General features: G+C 40.2%; 1 protein-coding gene across 4 annotated transcripts in view; it reads left to right on the top strand.

The window, feature by feature from the left end:
* The first annotated feature begins 855 nt into the window (after window positions 1-855).
* The window catches only part of TBC1D23 (TBC1 domain family member 23), a 55,144-nt gene continuing 36,339 nt past the window's right edge, over window positions 856-19,660 (top strand). The window contains exons 1-5 of one of the 4 annotated variants that reach the window (XM_039545701.1): window positions 856-1,048; window positions 13,746-13,857; window positions 14,131-14,236; window positions 15,727-15,754; window positions 18,891-19,014. In XM_039545701.1, coding sequence (XP_039401635.1) covers window positions 1,014-1,048; window positions 13,746-13,857; window positions 14,131-14,236; window positions 15,727-15,754; window positions 18,891-19,014 — 405 coding nt within the window. In that variant the 5' untranslated portion in view covers window positions 856-1,013. Of the gene's footprint in view, window positions 1,049-13,741; window positions 13,858-14,130; window positions 14,237-15,726; window positions 15,932-18,890; window positions 19,015-19,660 lie in introns of all 4 variants that reach the window. The other 3 variants (XM_039545696.1, XM_039545686.1, XM_039545710.1) reach the window with 3 other exon arrangements.

The raw sequence follows: 19,660 nt of genomic DNA, 5'->3' as shown, positions 1-19,660 counted from the left end.
TTTCTCTGGCCTCCATGTTTGTACGTGGCAACTTTACAAGAAGTTACGGGGAAGCCTGAAGTTTCTCTGTAACATGGTGAATAGGAGATTTTTTTCTGCTGGTGCTTCTTTGTAAACTGTTGTGGGTTTTAAGTAAAGCAAAGGGGCCCATTCAGTTACTGTGCTTTTATTTCACACTTCCATATCACACATGCACACCTGTTGTTCTTGGGAAGGGTTTTTCATAGCCTCCAAGCTGCCAAATTATCAGGTATAGCAGCTGCTGATCTCTGCTATGCACATGCGGTAGCTGCAGTCCTGTGTTGACTTCAGGTAACTTTTACTGCTTCCACCTGACTCCACTTGATAACACTGCTCAGGGATTCTCACATCTTTCCATAATGTGGATCATAATTTAGCAGATTATTCTTGCGAATCAACTCCCCCTTCCTCCACTCGCATAACAGAGCCCTGTGACAACTACATCATTGGCTCACGAAAATATGTTTGTAACTGCGCTTAGAGCAACACCTTGCCTTTCCGAAGAAAACAAGGTAATCGACACACAGTCTCCTTCAGCTCCTCGGTTCAGCCCCCCGCCCCCTGCAACAAATCCCACACTGGGCGGTGGGGTGGGGCAATGCTCCCCCCTCCCCAGCTCCATTGCTATGATTTATGTTTATGGTGGTTGCACCGAGCTGCCCCCGCCCCGGAGCAGACCCTGCGCGCGCTGCCCGCACACAGCGCTAAAGCTGAGGCGGCGCGTGGGCTCCAGCAGATGCCTCTTGGCCCCCTGGGACAGACGTATCCCGAGCCGCGCAGCGCCTTCCAAAGCGTTCCAAAGGGGCGGGTCTAAAAGAAGCTCGCGCACGTCACATCCTGACGACTCCCAAGGGCCTCACGTCACCGGCCGCCGTCTCCGCGCTTTACGGCCAGCCTGGTCTTTACGACAGCGCCGCGGGCTGGGGGAATGTTTTCTCCGGCTGTCGAAAATAGACCGCGATTGACGGCAAAGCGAGGGCACGTCAACAGCTATGGCGGAAGGGGACGAGGCGCTGCCGAGCGGCTGGTGAGCGAGCGCCCGTCACCCCCTCGCGCGAGCCCGGGCGCGAGCCCCTTCTCCGCTCCCGGCCGGCCCGGGGGGACTTGCCCCTGGGCGGGACAGGGGCGCCCCCGCGGCTGCGGCTCCCCGGGCCGGGACGGGGGGAGCCGGCCCGGGGCAGCCGGGGCGGGGGGGCTCTTGGCTGGGCCGGCCCGGGGCAGCGGCAGCGGGTCCGGCCGGCTCCTGGGAGCTGGTGTCGCCCGGTGAAAAGGCTTTGCCCGGCGAGAGCCGCCGGCTGCCTCCGGCTTCGTTCCGTCTCCTCCTCCTCTGAGCTGGGGCCCATCTCACGGGCTTTCCCTGGTGATACCCCTAGACAGGGCCGTGCCCCTGGAGAAGCCCCGAGGGAGGGGAAGCCCCGCCGCGCCTTCAGAGCCCGTCTCCTTCGGTGGCCGTAGGGATGGGATCTTGGGCAGTGTGCGCCCCGTAGCTACTCCACGTGCCGTGTGTGCTGCCTGCCTGGCTTCTCATGGTCACTTGAGACTAAATCTTGCTCCGTGCGGTGTTGAATACCAAGGTTAAACACTTGAACTATTTCCCTTCCTTTTTATTCCTCTCCTTGTATCTCTCTCCTGCATGTGACCTCTCTCCTCTGCTGCCTCCTTGCTCTTTGTCCCTTCCACGTACACACCTGCAGGCTTCCTTTGGTTCCCTTGTGTGCAGCCACCTATGCAGTTGCCCCACTCATTGTGATCTTCCAATTCCCAATCACCTGTTTTGGCCCACTTGTCTGTGTATTTAGAGTCTACATTTAGTACAGTACTAGGTATGCTTTCTATTGATCAGTCTAGCTCTAACGTAAAGGAACTGTATTTGATGTGAATGTTGGTGTAACTAAGCCCTGGTCTACATGATCTAAAACATGAACAACGTAGTAAAGTTAACCTGACTCCCACTGTAGATGCAGCTAGGTCAGGGGTGGGCAAACTTTTTGGCCTGAGGGCCACATCTGGGTGGGAAAATTGCATGCAGGGCCATGAATGTAGGGCTGGGGCATGGGGTTGGGGTGTGAGAGGGAGTGCAGGACATGGGAGTGGGTGCGGTGTGCAGGAAGGAACTCAGGGGAAAGGGTTGGGGTGCAGGAGGGGTGTGTGGTGTATGAGGGGGCTCATGGCAGGAGGTTAGGGTGCAGGGAGGGGTGTGGAGTGTGGCACGGGACTCAGGGCAGGAGGTTGGGGGCTCAGGGCAGGGGGTTGAGGTGCTGGAGGGGTGCAGTAGGGGGTTGGGTGTGGCAGGGGGCTGGGATGCAGGAGGAGTGTGGCGGGGATTGGGGTGCGGGATGCAGGAGGGGTTCGGGGTGTGGGCTCCAGCCCAGCACCGCTTACCTTGAGCGGCTCCAGGGTGGCAGGGGTGCACAGCGGGGAACCACAGTCAATGGGAGCTTCAGGGGAGGTACCCGCAGGTGAGGGCAGCGCACAGAGTCCTTTGCCTCTCCCTCTTCCCCCAGGGGCCACAGGGACGTGGTGCTAGCTACTTCTGGGAGCAGCATGGGGCCAGGGCAGGCAGGGGGCCTGCCTTAGCCCCACGGCGCCACAGGGGTGGCAGTCTGGATCTGGCCCATGGGCCGTAGGTTGCCCACCCCTGCCCACCTCAAGTGAAGGAAAGTTCCACTTCCCCTGGGGATGGATTTACTATACTGACAGAAAAAACCCTGCCATAGCTACTGCCTGCTACTGCAGCTGTGCCATTTGTAGTATAGACATCTAACTACTCCGTTTTGTTAATTTGCAATTGTAAACTGACTGCATTCTTCTGATTACAGAAAAGTTAATAAAGTACAGTGTTCATTAATTAAGAGTTATGAAGCACATTTTACAGGTAAAGCGCTGTATAAATGCTAAGTGTTGTCAATTCTAAATAAAGATCTACTCATATGGATATATAATTATGCCCTAGAGCAGTGGTTCTCAACTGTTTCAGGGGTCTGCCAAGCAGGGCTGAGATTAGACTTGCTGGGGCCCAGGTAGAAAGCCAAACCGCCACAGCTTGGGGCTAAAGCCAAGCCCTGCCACCTGCAGTTGAAGGTCCATCAATGGCTTTTAGCCAAGACGGACGGGGATGCTGTCCCTAGCCTCTGTTTGTCAGAAGCTGGGCATGGGTGACAGGGGATGGATCACTTTGTGATTACCTGTTCTGTTCATTCGCTCTAGGGCACCTGGCATTGGCCACTGTCAGAAGACAGGATACTGGGCTAGGTGGACCTTTGGTCTGACCCAGTATGGCCGTTCCTATAAAGCCAAAGCCTTAGCAACTTAGCTTCGCAGGGCCCCCTGTGGCATGGGGACCCGGGCAATTGCCCTGCTTGCTATCCCCTAACACTGGTCCTGGCTTTTATATGCAGAAAAACAGTTGTTGTGGCACAGGTGGGCTGTAGAGTTTTTATAGCATGTTGGGGGGAGAGGCTCAGAAAGAAAAAGGTTGAGAACCTCTGCACTAGAGCACCCACTTGTAAAACTGTTGGGCTTGGAACATTGAAGCATAATCCTTGAGATGAAATCTGAATCATGTTAAAGAATCTTTGAAAAAATACTCCAGTCCTACCAGTTCCAATATTAATTGCTGAGAGTACATGCAACCTTCAAGATCTCAAAACATTGCTAAAGCGCTTTTGAAAAAACTAAATAGTGAGTTCTGCATGAGCAATGTTGGTTCTATACAGATTCAGTGCAAAATTGTGAAGATGTTACCCTTTGTGGCCTGTATTTATACCATGCTGAATAGTAACATTCAATTGTAATTGGAATAAACTAAACAGGGATGGTATTATTTGAATGGGAGAGCTTCCCAGTGAAAACTTCGGCATTGTAGGGAGTTGTGGGGATGATTTTTCTTTCAGAATCAAAAACTACATTATGATGTCAAGTGTCACCGTGTTGCTAGCAGTGTATCTTTTGGGTGAGATGTAAAACTGAGATCCTGATTGTTTGACTACAGATGTCATGTTGTTGTTTTTTCTCTTTCAAGAATTTATGGTCTGGCCCAAATATCAATCGATGTAATTACCCTTTTGCCTGTCCCCACTACATTCCATCTGCTTTTTAATTTAATTTATTGTGTTTATAATGTTTCAATGTGCTGTTAAGTACCTGCTTTGCTCAAGAGGTAGTTGGAATTTAAGGGGTGAATGAAGTGTTGTCTCTGGATAGTATGCAAAGAACTTTGGTATATTTCTTGATGTAAAACTCCATGTTAATGTAAGATTTGAGAGCATAACACTGTACTTGGCATTGCTGGTTGAAACATTCATTTCAAGGTGTAGACACCATTTTGTTTTCCTCTTCATCCCAACTGGTCCTGGATTCAGATCTCATGGGTAGAACTCCGCTGGAGTCAGAGGCTCCATGTTGATGCAAGGATTCACCTATACAGATCTGATTACAGGATCAGAGCTTGTGATAATATCCTGAATTTGTAGGATCTAGCAACATTTAATGACACATACTACCCTTAATCCTTTCACAAAACGTGTAGGTTTGTGAATATAGATCAGTGATGAGGCATGGCTCTTCGGACAAATGACCAGGATCAGTTAAAAGCCAGCAAAAAGTTGTAGATCCCGAAGATCCCAGATTGAATGCTTGATATGCTTTTTTTAAAATAAAAATGAAGAAAAATCAGCTGTCACCAGATAGTATGCTTTAAAAATATCAACATGTTGTGGAGAGACGCTGGGGGAGAGGCGGGTCATTTTGTCTCACTAGTTCCAGAGAAGTTTAAGGACAAAATACTTGATTTCTACAAATACAGAGAAACTCAGTGAAACCAAGTCATTTGGATCCAAGCACTTTTGTCGTAGGAGAACATAGAAAAAGTATGTTAAACCTATTTACTGAAGAAATTCTGTAGGAAACCTACAGCCTTCTGTGCTGTAATAGTCAGTTTATTTTTCTCTTTAGTGGTTAATTGTAAATATCTGTTAGAATCCACAGTTCTTCCTTATTTCTTGAAGAACAGATTTATGAAAATTTGAGGCATGTTGGGTAAGAGAACTCTATTTTAGCTCATAAATCGAGGAAAACAATAAAATTGTTTTCTAACTTTAAAAGAAACAAATTGTAAGTTTTAGAGTGATGTTTAGGGTATATAGTCAACAGATAATAACCAGAAGTCTTTGTTTTGATATGGGGATATACTTTGAAACAATGTGCAACATTGCTATGATCCACTTCATGGGAGTTTTATTTGTTTGGACTGTTTTTTTTTAAGTAGGAAATATTTATTTAATACGTGGTTGCAAAATAAGTCATTTTAGCCGATTTGCCACTTTTGGGTAAACATGATGTGTGAATTCAGCAATATCATTACTTTTGTTTGAAGCAAGAATAGTTGTCAACATTTAACCCTAAATGCATTGTGAAATAGACAATGGGTGGAAACCCTTAAATGAAACAAATAGTTTGTGTTCCTTTTTTTAGCATATTTTTGGTATGTCTCTACTTGTGCGCATACACATTTTCTCATTGAAATTAAGTGTAATTTAAAAGTTTGAAACATCAGTTGAGAAGGAGATAAAATACATCCTATTTAGTTTCCCTTACATCAGGATTACGTTTAAAACTATAGTGATATGATGCAAACATGGTTATGAACCTAACAGTTGAGAAAATCTACTGGCAGGTGCTTAATATATTTACCCTCTTATTTAGTTTTCAAGCCTCACACAAGTGGATGCAACAGCATTTTTTTTTTAAACAACATCAGCAATTCAACAGTCTCAAGACCTACTTTAACTGGAAAACCGAATGGTGCTTTCATTGTGGATGTAATCACTACTTATGCTTCCAAATTTCACCATTGGGTTCCTGAACCATAATTAAACTGTTTGAGACAGTGTAATGCGACATAAAATAGTATTGCAATGGTAAATAGTTTTTGATGCTCATGACACTACTTCCTAAATCTGCAAAACCTCAAGGTTAAATGTGATACTGTAACACATTTAGGGGGAAAATACCCTTTTTTGAGTTATTCAAAATGGTGCCGCATTTGGGGCATGTTTCACTGCACCTCTTTTTTAAAAGTTGAAGATCTTTTTTATTTACATCAATACAAAATAGCTTTTGCTGGAACTTTTCCATTCCAGTGAGAGGATCATTAATTAAAAATAGGAACCAGAGGGTAACTTAGGTTACAAAACATTTGGGTGTGGGGGAGAGAGAGATTTCTGGAGGGTAGAAAAATATATGTGGATTGAAGTTTTTATAGTAGAAAGCTTTTCTTTAAAAAAGATTTGCAAGATATAATAGTATGAACCCTATTGCCTCTGACAGTTTGTTCTACTGTTGGTCACTCAGCCAGCAGGTTTTGTTTTGTTTTTTATTTACTGTATGTTAGTTTATGATGTGTATTTTATCAAATATTTTTATAACTGATGCAAAACATGACCTTAAGTGTGTACTCTTTTCAGCCAATCGGTATAGCTGGAAGTGGTTTCTGCAAGAAACATTTCATAAATCCAGCATTGCTGGTTTAACTTTTCCTCCTTAATTTGAAGTAGTGTGATGAGACTGAAATAAAAGAGCCAGAGACGCACAAGGTGGTTATCTGGTTCTGTACATGACTTCATGGGACTCCACAAAAGAACTTCTTTGATGAAAGTAAATTTGAACTGTATCTATTTTCTGTTCTGAGTGAGAGAGTACTATTTTCTTAATAGATCTCTGCTAGCAGCCCTGATTGTGCTAGCATGGATCTCCATGCATATTCCCCTTATCTCCTGTGACAACAGCAATGCCATATATGCTCCTGCTTTCTCCTTTTTCTGCCCATGTTCCTGATAATGCCAAGATGTAAAGCATTTAAAGGGGCAGGTTCCAATGCCATGATGCCAGCAGATGAAACAGTGGTAGGGACTCAAAATTCAGGTCCTGTTTAGACTTGTTTACATTTCTCAACTTATTTGTTTTTTTTTTATTAATTGCTTTAAGGTTAAATTAAAAGTGACCAATAAGGTAGTAGGAGCTAGGTGTGTGCATGGATAGGATGGGAGTGTGACAGGGTGTACTGATGGCAGCCTTGTTTCTGTCCCCGGAAGTACAGGGGGCATGAATGTTAATCATACCTAACAAATACATGCTTACAGTACTGCTTGCTACCATGAAGATGGGCAGTATATTAAAGCAAATAATGAGTGGTATGATACTAGGCTGTCGTCTAAGGAGGGTGGATACAAGTAATGAGAGCATCTTTTCAAGTATAGTAGCACAAACAGATCTACGAACAGCATATGGCTAAGCAATGTAGCAATCTGGGTGGAGATAATTGTTTATAAGGTTTGTACAGACTAATGAATGAGTGTGATGGTTTACCAGAAGGATATGTATTACTGATTGACTGTAAACAAGAATAGATGAAAGAATCTAATTTTGGATTAGCCTGTGGATGCCACATGGATTTAAGCTAAATAGGGGAGAAAAGTAACATAGTACACTTCTACCCCGATATAACGTGACCCAGTATAACACAAATTCGGAAATAACACAGTAAAGCAGTGCTCCGGGGTGGGAGGTGGGGCTGCACACGCTAGCAGATCAAACCAAGTTCGATATAACGTGGTTTCAACTATAACACGGTAAGATTTTTTGGCTCCCAAGGACAGCATTATATCGGGGTAGAGGTGTAATTTCTTATTGTAAGATATCTAAGTGTCTTTCTCGGAATAAAAAATGTAAGCGGTACGTTTTCAAAGCATCATCCAAGTGATGGTCTTTGATCTACGCTAGCTGTGCAGCTGCATAAAGGGTTGCTGTACTGCCAAATATGTGAAAGTAATAGTTCCTCAGTAGTTTTGCCTCTCTGTTCAGCCTCTCCTCTGTCTGTGATCTGGTTCCAGAAATATTTTCTGCTCTCTCTCTTTCCTGCTTGTTTACCTCACAACAGCTTCGAGTCTGATTTGGCAGCTTTGTCATGTGTATGCCAAGGTTATGGAGCTGCTTCACAGGTGTGGAAGGAGCTGACTGCAAACCTATACAGAAATATTAGGTCTGGTTTTACCATGCAGGTCCTATCAACGTTATTTGAAAGTGCTCGTCTTAACTCTAAGCACCCCATTGAAATTGAAGGGTTAAGAATGAAATATCTTAATTTGGCTTTCACATTTTAATTGTGGTCTAATTTGGTGACTGTCTTCCTAATAAGAACTTTCCAGGAACTCAACGCACTCAGTAATTTATGTGAACTTCCATAAAGACTAACAGGAGTCAGGATTAGAGGTAGTTAGAGATGGAAAATGGCTACTAGATGCTTGAATTTATCCCACTACAAGAGCGAGATATAGTCCCGGATGCACTCAGTTAGAGATCATATTGATGTTATGCTTGATCTTGTATAAAAGGCCAAGAAAAAGTGCACTCGCGCGCTCTCTCTTTCTCTGTCTAGATATATAGAATCATTTGTATTGTGAGGAGCATGTGGATTCCTTTTGTTTAGACGTTTAGCTTAGTTTTATTTATGATGACCAAAAAAACCACCTTGTTTATCAGAAGTAGTGTGCTGTTTGGTCAAAGTTTCCTGAATGGTTTATATTCAGCATTACAAACTAATTCAGTAAACCACATGATTACTAATTACTTTCACTGTATTGTTATAATATTTACAAACTTAGACATGCAAAATTTGCATAACTAATTTGCTAAGAAAATAATTTTCAACCATAGACATGATGAAATGTCACTACAGTGAAACCTTCCTTACATAATCAATCAGCCACCCAGGGCACTTGCTAAAATAGGTCCTTAATAAAAGTGAGTGTTTATGAACATTGAATTCAAATTGCACTAGAAATTGAGGAAGCTTCAGACTAGTTTCTGGTGGTTTTTAGAGATTAAAGGTAAAAAGCCTCAGCTTCCTTTGTTTATTCTAATTGGAAAAGTTGGGGAAAAGAAACTGTACTGCAAAGTAATGACTTATGTATCTCGTGAAAAGCAGCATTCTGTAACTGTGCTTCCCAATTCCATCCAAGGTAGTACTGGTGGGTAGGAAAGTTCTGCTTTTGTAATTATTCATTTAGTAATATTTATTGGTTGTCATTACCAAGCACCTTGGTGCCTTACATACATAAAATAAACATTACATAAAAAGTACAAGTCTTTAAACATAAAAGGACCAACAGAAGACTGACTTCTCTTCATCCCAACCTCCTCCCCAAGTTTTAAAAGCCTTGGTCAAACAAGTCTTGCTGTATATCCTGAAGTTTGCTGAACTTGGGTTCTAATAGACTGATGGGGGAGTGTATTTCAGAGGCAATGGACCTCTACTGAGAGAGACCTGCTGTTAGCTGTAAAGAGCTAATTCCAGGCATCAGCAATGGTATGCCTTGTGCAAGAGAATTGGTTTTTCAGATAAATGGTCCAGCTACAATCAAGACGTTATAGACTGTAACCAAAACTTTGAATTGTACCCAGATAAAAGCAGAGAAGCCGGCACAGAATGTAAACCAAAGCTATTAAGGGCTCTTAGCTTGCCTTGTTCAAGAGATGAGATGCTGTATCCTTCCCAAAGGAGGTATAATAAATGTAATTAGTAATGGACTGACTTTTGTGCAGGCCTTCACCAGTCATATGAAGGACAGGAGCCCAGCTCATTTGCAGTTTGCTCTTGGAGTTTCTTGCTGTAATATCACTTTCATAAGAAACATTAAAATCAGTCTGAATCTGATTGTTTTTTTTATTTGGAGGAAAATCAAAACAAAACCGAAAGCTCCTATTAGCAATTGAGACTCTGCTCTCTTACCAAGCCATGATAAACTCAGTTGATTACATCACGCACCCTTCTGAACAGTTTTTGTAGGTGTGCTAGAAGAAAAGAGTGTCTGATTGTCATAGCCACAGCAGAGTAATATAAACAACTTCTATGTTGCTGTCCATCTAATGTAAGGTGATAACACCTCTGTAGTGACAAACCATGCTATCAGTTCAGTACTCTTCAAGGTCAGGCAGTAGACCAGTGCCATCCCTCTTTTTTGCTCTGCAGGGCACAAAGTACTGATGATGGAATTTCTGGGGAATGACTGTTTTAAGCTGGCATTATACTGTTGGGTATTTCCCCCCTGTGTGATTGTTTCCATTTACGTTATGGCAAAAGCCAATTTTGATACAAGTACAAATACACAGCTCTTTAATCTATAAATACCAGGTATTGGTAGCTGCAGAATTAAAACTAGTGGGTCCATTAGAAATTCTCTTCCAGGTGTGTTTGTAATTAGTCTGCTTAATTATTTCCAGAATAGTTGTTCCGTAGGTATGTTCGTCTTTAATTACGTTCTCTCCAATACATGTTGAAACATGGTTTATATATTACAGCCTGAGGCTCTAGCTACACTATGACTTTTAACCAGTTAATTATGTAGCTGGTGGTAACCATGGTTTGTTTCCACACACATGGTTAATACTTGGATAGTAAACTGTAGCCGCTAACCATATTTTACCCATGCTATAGGCCTAATCTGACACTTGATTGTCTCTCTAATCAGTTTGACAAACTAGAGCTTTACAATACCATGGGACCTCCTAATTGTGCCTGCTTAACAGGATTGGTGGCTTCTCCTTCATCTCACTCCTCTGTGTACCTGGATATCCCAGAGTGCATTGCCCACATACTGCTGGTTCTGATCTGTGTGTATGTCCTCCAGGTGCTTTATCTTCTAATATGGAAGAATGGGTTCGCTGCCCACATTTTCCAGAATGCACTGGTACAAATATAGTTAGACAGATTAGGGGTGTCTGAGCAAACAGGGTTGCATATTTTTGCCCAACTGTGTGTCAGTATGTGGACACCACTCAACCATGTTTGTCCTGTGTGTTAAGGAATGCTAATTTATTTTGCCTTGCAGGGTTATATGCCGAAATTACAGGCATTAAAACCGTAGAGCATATTGTGCTGATGATAAACACTGGGTAGTGCTGTGCTGTGTGTAATGTCTGGTGTTTGTCAAATGAAGTTTGACCCTGTGTTTGCCACCTGTCAAACTGGACTTCTGAACAGAACATTAATTTCAGCTAGGTACAGGTTACATTATTGTGCTAATAACAGATTGCACAAGAGGAAGCATATGAAAAAGAAATCAAGTGGCTAGTGTGGCCATTTTATAAATATATGAGAACCACAAAACACAGCCCTCACTAAATTTTTTAGTTTTTATTTTATCTCTAGTTCTATATGGATCAGGCTTTCTAAAGTCTTAAAACACAGAAAGGATTTGTTCACCACTCAAATGAATTCAGGTTTGCAAATATTTTGGTTGTTTTATTTTCTCATTTGGTTTGTATTGATCAATGAGGATCTCTTCTATTTGGGAGATTATTCAAGTGAGCAGCTTGGCTTTCCTCATGTCTCTTTTAGATGGGAGTGAAAAGTTATAACTGAATTGCTCTAATGAATGATGTTATAAGCTATTTATTAAGGGGGTAGGTAGGAAGCATTATACTACAATAGATAAAACATTAAGCTTTGCAGCTACTGCTGGTTCTTTAGACTCCCCAATTTAGAATCATAACCCTCTCGACATAACCGTACTGCTAAGACGGTCATTTATTGCACAGCTATGAAGACAACTTTGCTGTCTCTCATCTAAAATCAGCAACTGCTCTAACATGAACGTGCATAATAGCTTTGGGAAGGTGTGGGGGGGGGTTTCCTCTCCAACAGATATGTACCTGTAATCTATTTCAAGCGTTCTGGGGCGCTGCTTATTAAACTCTAAATAACTTTTAATTACAGAGTAACATGTAAGGGCAGGTATCTTGCCTGACCAAAGCCTTAGACTGTAAACTCTTTGTACGTATACAGTGCCTAGAACAATGAGGTCCTGATCTGGGTTGGGGCTTCTAAGCACTTCCGCTATACAAATAATAGATTAATTAAAAAAAAAAACCTAGAAAAGTAAACCTCTTCTTACAAAGTCTTACTACATTTTCATCCAAACTGGGTGTGAATATGTTGGCTTTCACACAATCTACATATAAAATCTGATATAAAGCACTTATGCTTATAAGCCTATTGGAAAAAGACACAAACAGTTGTGCGGGTACTTAACTTTAACATCTAACATCCTGTGTAGTTTTCAATGGAACACATGGATGCTTAAAGTTAAACATGTGCATAAATGTTTACAGGTTTGGGTCTTTGCCTTTTTTTGAAATATAGAGATTAATCTTTAGAAAATCAGATTTTTGTGTGTGTGTCTTTTAAGAGACTAGAGTTGATATGTCTTGATCAAGGAATTCCATTGGGAGTGGGTAGTTAAACATTAAAAGTAGCATACTAAACTCAGCATCTGACTTGGTATATCCATTACAGGAATAGGAACTGTAGCTACTGAAGACCATGGGCAGATACATACCATAAGAAAAGTGCCCAAATATGAGGCATTTTATTGGGTCTGCTATAGAATGTTCTAATTTAATGTCAGCCAGTACCACAATTCTTCCTTATGAAACATACCTTTTTAAAGAACAGCGAAATTCACTAAGTAGAACGTGGTGTGGCATCAGTAGTTACTAACAGACGGCTTGCATTGACTACCCTTTAGTACCCACATGTGCAAGTATATAAATTGATTCACAAGATATACATCTCTGTATTTTAGGGTAGAATCATTCTGTACTTAATATATGGCAAGTATGTCATGCTCCACTCACTCTGTAGACAAACTGTTTAACTGTCATTTCTGCTACTCCCTTGCACCTGCCGTTTTGCCATCACTGTAACTTTACATGAAATTGTAGGAGGTAGCTCAGCAGGTGCATTCAGTCTGCAAGTGTGTGAAATGTTCAACTGCAGCCATCAAGAAGATATTTATCTGTTGAAAATACATGCAAAGTTTTCACTTTCTGAATAATCACCTGTTTTGTCTACATTTAAACATTTTTGGTGAGACATTAAAAAAATTCTTACAACTAGAATATCTTGAGTATTCCATTATATGCTAACTTATTAGATTGCAGTATTAGTGTTAAAAGCTTTTTGATATCATTTCAATCCATTGATTTGTTGGGGTTTTTTTTGTTTTCTTTCACGTTTGTCACACTAATTATGCCAGATAAAACTGAAGACTAGGTTAATTAATTGGCTAGCATCCCATGACATGAACGCATCTGAAAAAGGAAATACGGGTTAAGAGATAACTATTGATAAACCTGGAAAAATATTTTCCAGTATCTAGGTCATCTAATGATTTATTTAATGAGACATTGCCACCTAATTTAGGTCTCGAATTTGTATTTGAATGTGTAATGTGTGGGTGAAAAAAATGCTTCCTTAGACTCTCTAACGTATCAAGGAAAATAGTGCAGCTCCTTAGGTTTAAACATTCTTCTGCAATGTTAGACCAATTTTGTAGTAATGTGCCACTTCATGAGAATCAAAAAATGAAATAATTCATTTTCATTATTTAAGCTGAGTGGAATTCGAAGTCAAGCAGACCACACACACTGTGAAAAATAAATCAGGTTTTACAGTATTTGGTTTCAATAATCTAAGTTTTTATAAACAGGTCAGGAAACTTATTTTTAATTTTTTTGGGGGAAGGAGGAGGGGTTGATGGCATCCTCCAGCTTGGAGGGATCTTTAGCAGATATCACATGTGTATACATACAGGATGATGCTGAATAATCAAAACATTTTTTCTGTTTAAAGTACTTTTAAATGTATTTTTTTAAAAATTCTGTAGGGAAAAAGACCTTGAAGAAGCTCTAGAAGAAGGAGGTTGTGACCTTGAAACAGTAAGAAACATAATTCGAGGGAGACCACTGCCTGCTGATTCGAGAGCCAAAGTCTGGAAGGTAACTATGACTTTAAAGAAAGAGGATAATACTTGCAGATATATTTTTATTTGAAGCTGATGGCTTCAGTATCATGAATAATTATAAAATGATTACACACACCCCCAATTTGTGGGTGCATGTGTGCCATACAGAACTCTGAAATGTGTGTTAATTCAGTTTTGAAATGTTTACTCTTTTTTTGAGCTTAAATCTGTAGAGTTCATTGAGTGCAGTAACTAGATCTCTGTAGAGGTACAGCTAGTAATGCATTGAAGAACTGTTTGTTTTCAGATTGCACTGAATGTTGTAGGAAAAGGGGACAGTCTGGCATCCTGGGATGGTTGTTTAGATCTACCAGAACAGAGCATAATTCACAAGGATTGCCAAGAGCTAATTGGTAAGTTTGATAACTACATTTCTGTAATGCCTGCTCTCTTAACGTCATGTTGTTTAACATAATTACCTTCACTAGTATTTAAACTGTGAAGGGGATTTTAGATGGGGAAGGTAAAAGCTTAGCACAGAATAATAATTGAATATCTCCGATGTGCAAGCAGAACTTTATCTTTGAAAGGAAGACACGAAGGAAGTGCAAAGTATTATCTATTATGTGATAAACTGCATAATCCAAACACAATCCAATGGAAAAAGGGCTGTGATTGAGACTGTTGAAAAATGTAAATTACCACCTTCAGAAAAGTTGGTCTATTGCGTTTGATGTTTTTTATATAATGCCCTTCAGGTTTTGAACTTTGGGATGTGTTGCCAGCTTATGCCAAAAGCGACACAGTGCCTCCTAACACAATGCTAAAACATTGAGTCAATGCTGACTCTCAGGTTCATTTACCACTTCCTATTATCCAATAATAGTTTTTATATTGTTTTTGTATTTATATATTAGCTATTGAGAAGAAAAAGCTGTTCCCTGTGTGAATTCCTCTTCCGTTTCACTTCTGAAAAAAATATCACTTAAGTAAATAGAAAAAAAAAATCTAAACCCCCACTATTAATATTATTAAGTTACTTAGCTTTTCAGGAGTACAGTAAAATGGCACAATCAATTTTAATGTTGTATTGGACTATGGCACATTACATCTGTAAAGTCACTACTCCTTGTGGTTCCCCCCCCCCCCCTTTTCTCAGTCAAGCCAAAAGAAAACTTTAATACAACTAGTTTTGTGACTGTACTAAAGTAATAAATCTAATCAGTGTAACATGGTGTTAAGGTTATATCTAAGACTTTTAAAGCAGGATTTAAAATCCACTATTTCACACTTCAGTGAGGTATTGCATCTGCAAATTTATACAGCTCTTCACATGACACGTGCATTTTCTTTTATATATTATAAAAAATATTTATCAACTTTTGCGAAGGAACCCTTTTTAAATGCTTCCTTCGTAGATAATTTTTACCATCAGTTATGGGTCATGGGGTCCCTGTGGCACAATAACTTGTCACCACAAACTTCATCTGGACACACTTATATTATAGCATCTTAAATATGGGTTGCCTTTCAATTTTTTTTAATTAAACATAGTCAGTCGTTCCCCTTTTTTTGTCATTACCCAATTCAGCTACATAAAGAGAGATGACTGAACTGGGGGGAGGGGAGGGTAGAGAGAGGAAGGGAATGTGTGAAAAATCTTTTAAAAGTAAAAATCAGACTTAGTTAAAATGGATTTTTATTCACATTTTTTATAAAATAAGCCTGTTCAAAATTAAACTTTTATTTGTGACAACCTATGTTAAGATCTAGACTTCACACCATCACTTAAAAACCTGATTCAAACTAATGTATCTGCAGTCAGTTACAGTTCTGTATGTGAGTGTAACTGCCATATGAAACCTCTGCTTCTGAAGTATTTGTTATACTTTTTTATTTCCAGAACAGCTGTCAGTGCCAGAAGAAGAGAAGTCAGTATTACTTTTGGATATTGAATCCGTTACTACCTTTTACTGTAAATCGCGTAATGTTAAATACAGTTCCTGCCTCGGTTGGATACATCTATTGAAGCCACTGGTGCATCTTCGAATTCCACGCAGTGATTTGTACAACTGTTTTTATGCTATCATGAACAAGTATATTCCTAGGTAAAATGTGTGCGCGCACATGTATGTGTGTGAGAGAGAGAGAAAACGAACTACTGTTGCTGGCATCGAATGTGTATATTTTTCAGAGCTAGTTTCTCAAAAGATACATTATGGTGGTTTTGGCAAATGGTATAGAGTAATAAAGGAGTAACATTATTTGTAGCAAAACTGCCACATTCCCTCAGATTATTGTAAAATTGGAAGTGTATGAAAATGTAACTAATCTAAATGCTACAGACATGTTAGATATGATTCCAGAAAATGACTACCGAAGTTTTCATGATTTAACTAATTCACATGTAACTGGCACACATTCCCTAAACCTTTTAAAAAACACATTATCACCTCATGCAATATCAGAAGTACTTGTTTAGAAACTGTTCTGCCTATATGTTCTGTAAGATGAACTTTCTCTTCCCTTATTAGCATTTTGCATATCTATGATGCCTGCCTTCCAGTGACGTCAAAGCACTTCACAAACACTAAGTTTCTCAACATCCCCATAAAGGAAGTAGATACTATTGTCCCCATGTTATAGGTGGGTAAACTGAGGCACAGAAAGGTCTGATTTCCCAAGCTACACAGTAGGTAATCATCAATTTGGAAATAAAACTCGGGAATCCTTAAGCAGCACCTGCTGTTTTAACCACTACATTTACACCCTCATATTAAAATTAATATTACTTGTACTACAGTAGTGCTTGTAGACTCCAAATGTGCAAACTGCTGTACATATACATACTAATGGACAGTCTCTGCTCAAAGATCTTAGTCTAGATGAGACAAAGGATGTGAGAGGAAGTATTATCCCCATTTTACAAATGAGAAATGAAGAGATTTAAATAATGTGGCTAATATTTCACAGGCAGTCTGTAAGAGTTGGGAACAGAACCCAGATCTTTTGTGTTCAAGTCCAGTGTTTTAACTATAGGATTATCCTTATACTTTTTACTCACTCACTCACTCACTTGTTAATAATTTACCTGTTGCTGATACTTACCTGCAATCCTAATTGTAAGCAGGTTGTTTTAACAGAACATTGACATCAGGTGGGGATATGTGCAGAAAGAGCAGATGAACTGTTAAACCATAGCCAGTTTCTCTTGAAAAGAGCTTATTTAACAAAGCAAGGGAAGGAAGACACAATGTATAAAATTAATAGAATTTTTCTTAGAGAATGATTTTCAAACCTTTGCTACATGTGGTACCTGTTCTCGAAAGTTTATTTATTTATTGTAATAATAAGGAAGTTCTCTTCTCCCTGCAGCTAGCTATATTTCCCTCCTTATCCTGTAGAATAATAATGATTCGAGTAGCTGGACAGAGTAAATTAACTGCTTACATGAAAATGTCAAGCCATTAATATTGACACATCTGTTTTTAATAAAGGGTTATTTCTTTACCACTCACCAGAAGAAAATGAAAACAGATGAGCACACATTTATCACATCCTGCAAAGATAGGCATTAGCACAAAATGTGTTTTAGTATATGATCTGAAATAGTGATAAACAACCTAGAAAGTTGGTGAATGGTTGATAGTAGAGTCTACAGGATTTCCCATCCTCATTTGATAATGCTGGCAGGTGTTAGGTTGAGAATTCTGGTTTCCCATGTTAACATTCCCTCTAGTGAGGGGTGAAAAACAGATTCCTCTTCAGGTGGTCAACTCTCTTCTTTCTTTGGCTAGAGAGTGATACTTAAATCAGTATCTCAAACACTTTTTTTTTCTTTTTGTATCGTTCTGCCTTTTCATCCCTCCAGTGAGTGAGGAGGTAGGTATTTGAACTCGTTGCTCTTGAGAGGCAGTGAGTTGCATTTCAATTAGAGCAGTGGTTCTCAAACTTTTGTACTGGTGACCCCTTTCACATAGCAAACCTCTGAGTGCGACCCCCCCCCTTATAAATTAAAAATACTTTTTAATATATTTTACACTATTATAAATTGGAGGTTGAAAGCTCATGACCCCCCCCCATGTAATAACCTTGTGACCCGCTGTGGAGGGGCCACCCCCAGTTTGAGAACCCCAAGAACTAGACATCTGGACAGGCCACTACAGTAGTAGGGAGCAATTTATTCAGCAGAGCAATTTAAGAAAAATCCTACTATGTCTGAAATGGAGGTTTTATTACAATCGTAAGCTAAAACTAATTCTCTAAATTCTGAAAGAGTTTTGAGTCCATTTTGAATATTGGTAGCTGGTAAAGTGTGAGTGACTTGAACTCTTCTATTAACCATTCAGGTTTAAATTAATTTTTTAGACTAAATTGTTACGCAAAAAATAAGACAATGTAATGTCTTTCTTCAGTTTTTTACCATTATACTGTTAACTGAATGGGAAAGCAGAAATATTTTAATAACTAAAATAACACATTAAATTGGTGGAATGTTTCACTTGAAACGTCAACATACAGTAATAGAATTGCCAACATAAGAGACACTCAAGTGAACTACATTGAGTGGGAGAGCTGTGTATTGAGTGGACTTAACTTACAAGAAAGATGTCTTTACTGTCTTCCAAATTTATTTTGTCCTACTCCATACCATAATTTGCCTCTCTTCCCTCTCCACTAGTTGCTTAATGTGAAATTTTTATTCAGGTGTACGTGGAGATGTTTTAAAATCACTTTGGTCAGTTCTATTAGAATAGTTAACAATTTTCTCTGTTTAGATTGAGGCATACTCCTGCCCAAAGTGCCTTTCACAAAAGAATGTTTAAACTTTATTTTGATATTTAAATGTAGTGGCTTAAATTGTTTAAAAATGTTAAAGTATTTGTTAATTCTCCATACCATCTAATCAGCTTTGATGTGGCCACTTGTATGAGTGAAGGGATTACATGTTTCCTCTTAATACACATGAAGTTATATTTTCTTCTTAGCTAAGAATTGCCAAAATAAGCCTAATGACTGGAGTATTAGGGTGTTTTCATAAACATTGTCTTTCTACTTGCTTTTTAGGGATTGTTTCCAGAAGGGGAGACCATTTCATCTATTTAGGCTTCTCCTCCAGTATCATGAGCCTGAACTCTGCTCCTTTCTTGATACTAAGAAGATGACACCGGACTCGTATGCACTCAACTGGGTAATAAAGTGAAAGTAGGGAAACATAATGAAAAATAAATTTCTGTAGAAACTTTTAAGTACAAACTGCTGAGCTATGGAATAGTGATGCAAAAGGAATTTGGAGGGTTTTTTTTAATCACTTCCAAAGTGTTCTGAAATAGAGGAAGAACACAAAGGTGTATGTTTTTTAGTATGTCACTTTTATAGTCTCTAGCCTTTCCATTCCAAATAGAAGGTGAGATCTTGTGAACATTAGACCCTTACTGTAGAAATAAAACCTAAGCTATTGATACAAGGGATTGGAAGTGGTTCATATTAAGTATGAGTGGCAGTGTCTGAATTGACTGCTACTTCCAAAAGGTGGTTAAATAGTACTGCATACCACTTCCCCACATCAATACCGGATTTACAATGGCACCAGGCCCACGGTCGAAAGGGGCCCTGGCCTGCTCTTCTTCGCCTCCCGCTCTCTTCTGTGGGGTCAGAAGCTTGATGCTGCCGGCTGCTGCAGCTCCGTGGCAGCCTCTGCTGGCAGCAGCCTGGCTCCTCCCCCACCTCCTTTCCCACCATGCTACGTTCCCGGTTTTTTTTTTTAATGGCAGGCTGCGGGTCTCGGCTACCGCCGAGCCTGCTGCCAACCTAGGATTCTGTTCACTCAGCCGGCA

Source organism: Mauremys reevesii, linkage group 1, assembly GCF_016161935.1.
Source record: "Mauremys reevesii isolate NIE-2019 linkage group 1, ASM1616193v1, whole genome shotgun sequence".
Lineage (NCBI taxonomy): Eukaryota > Metazoa > Chordata > Testudines > Geoemydidae > Mauremys > Mauremys reevesii.
Note: the sequence above shows the minus strand (reverse complement) of the source record. Positions and strands in the feature narration are given on the sequence as shown.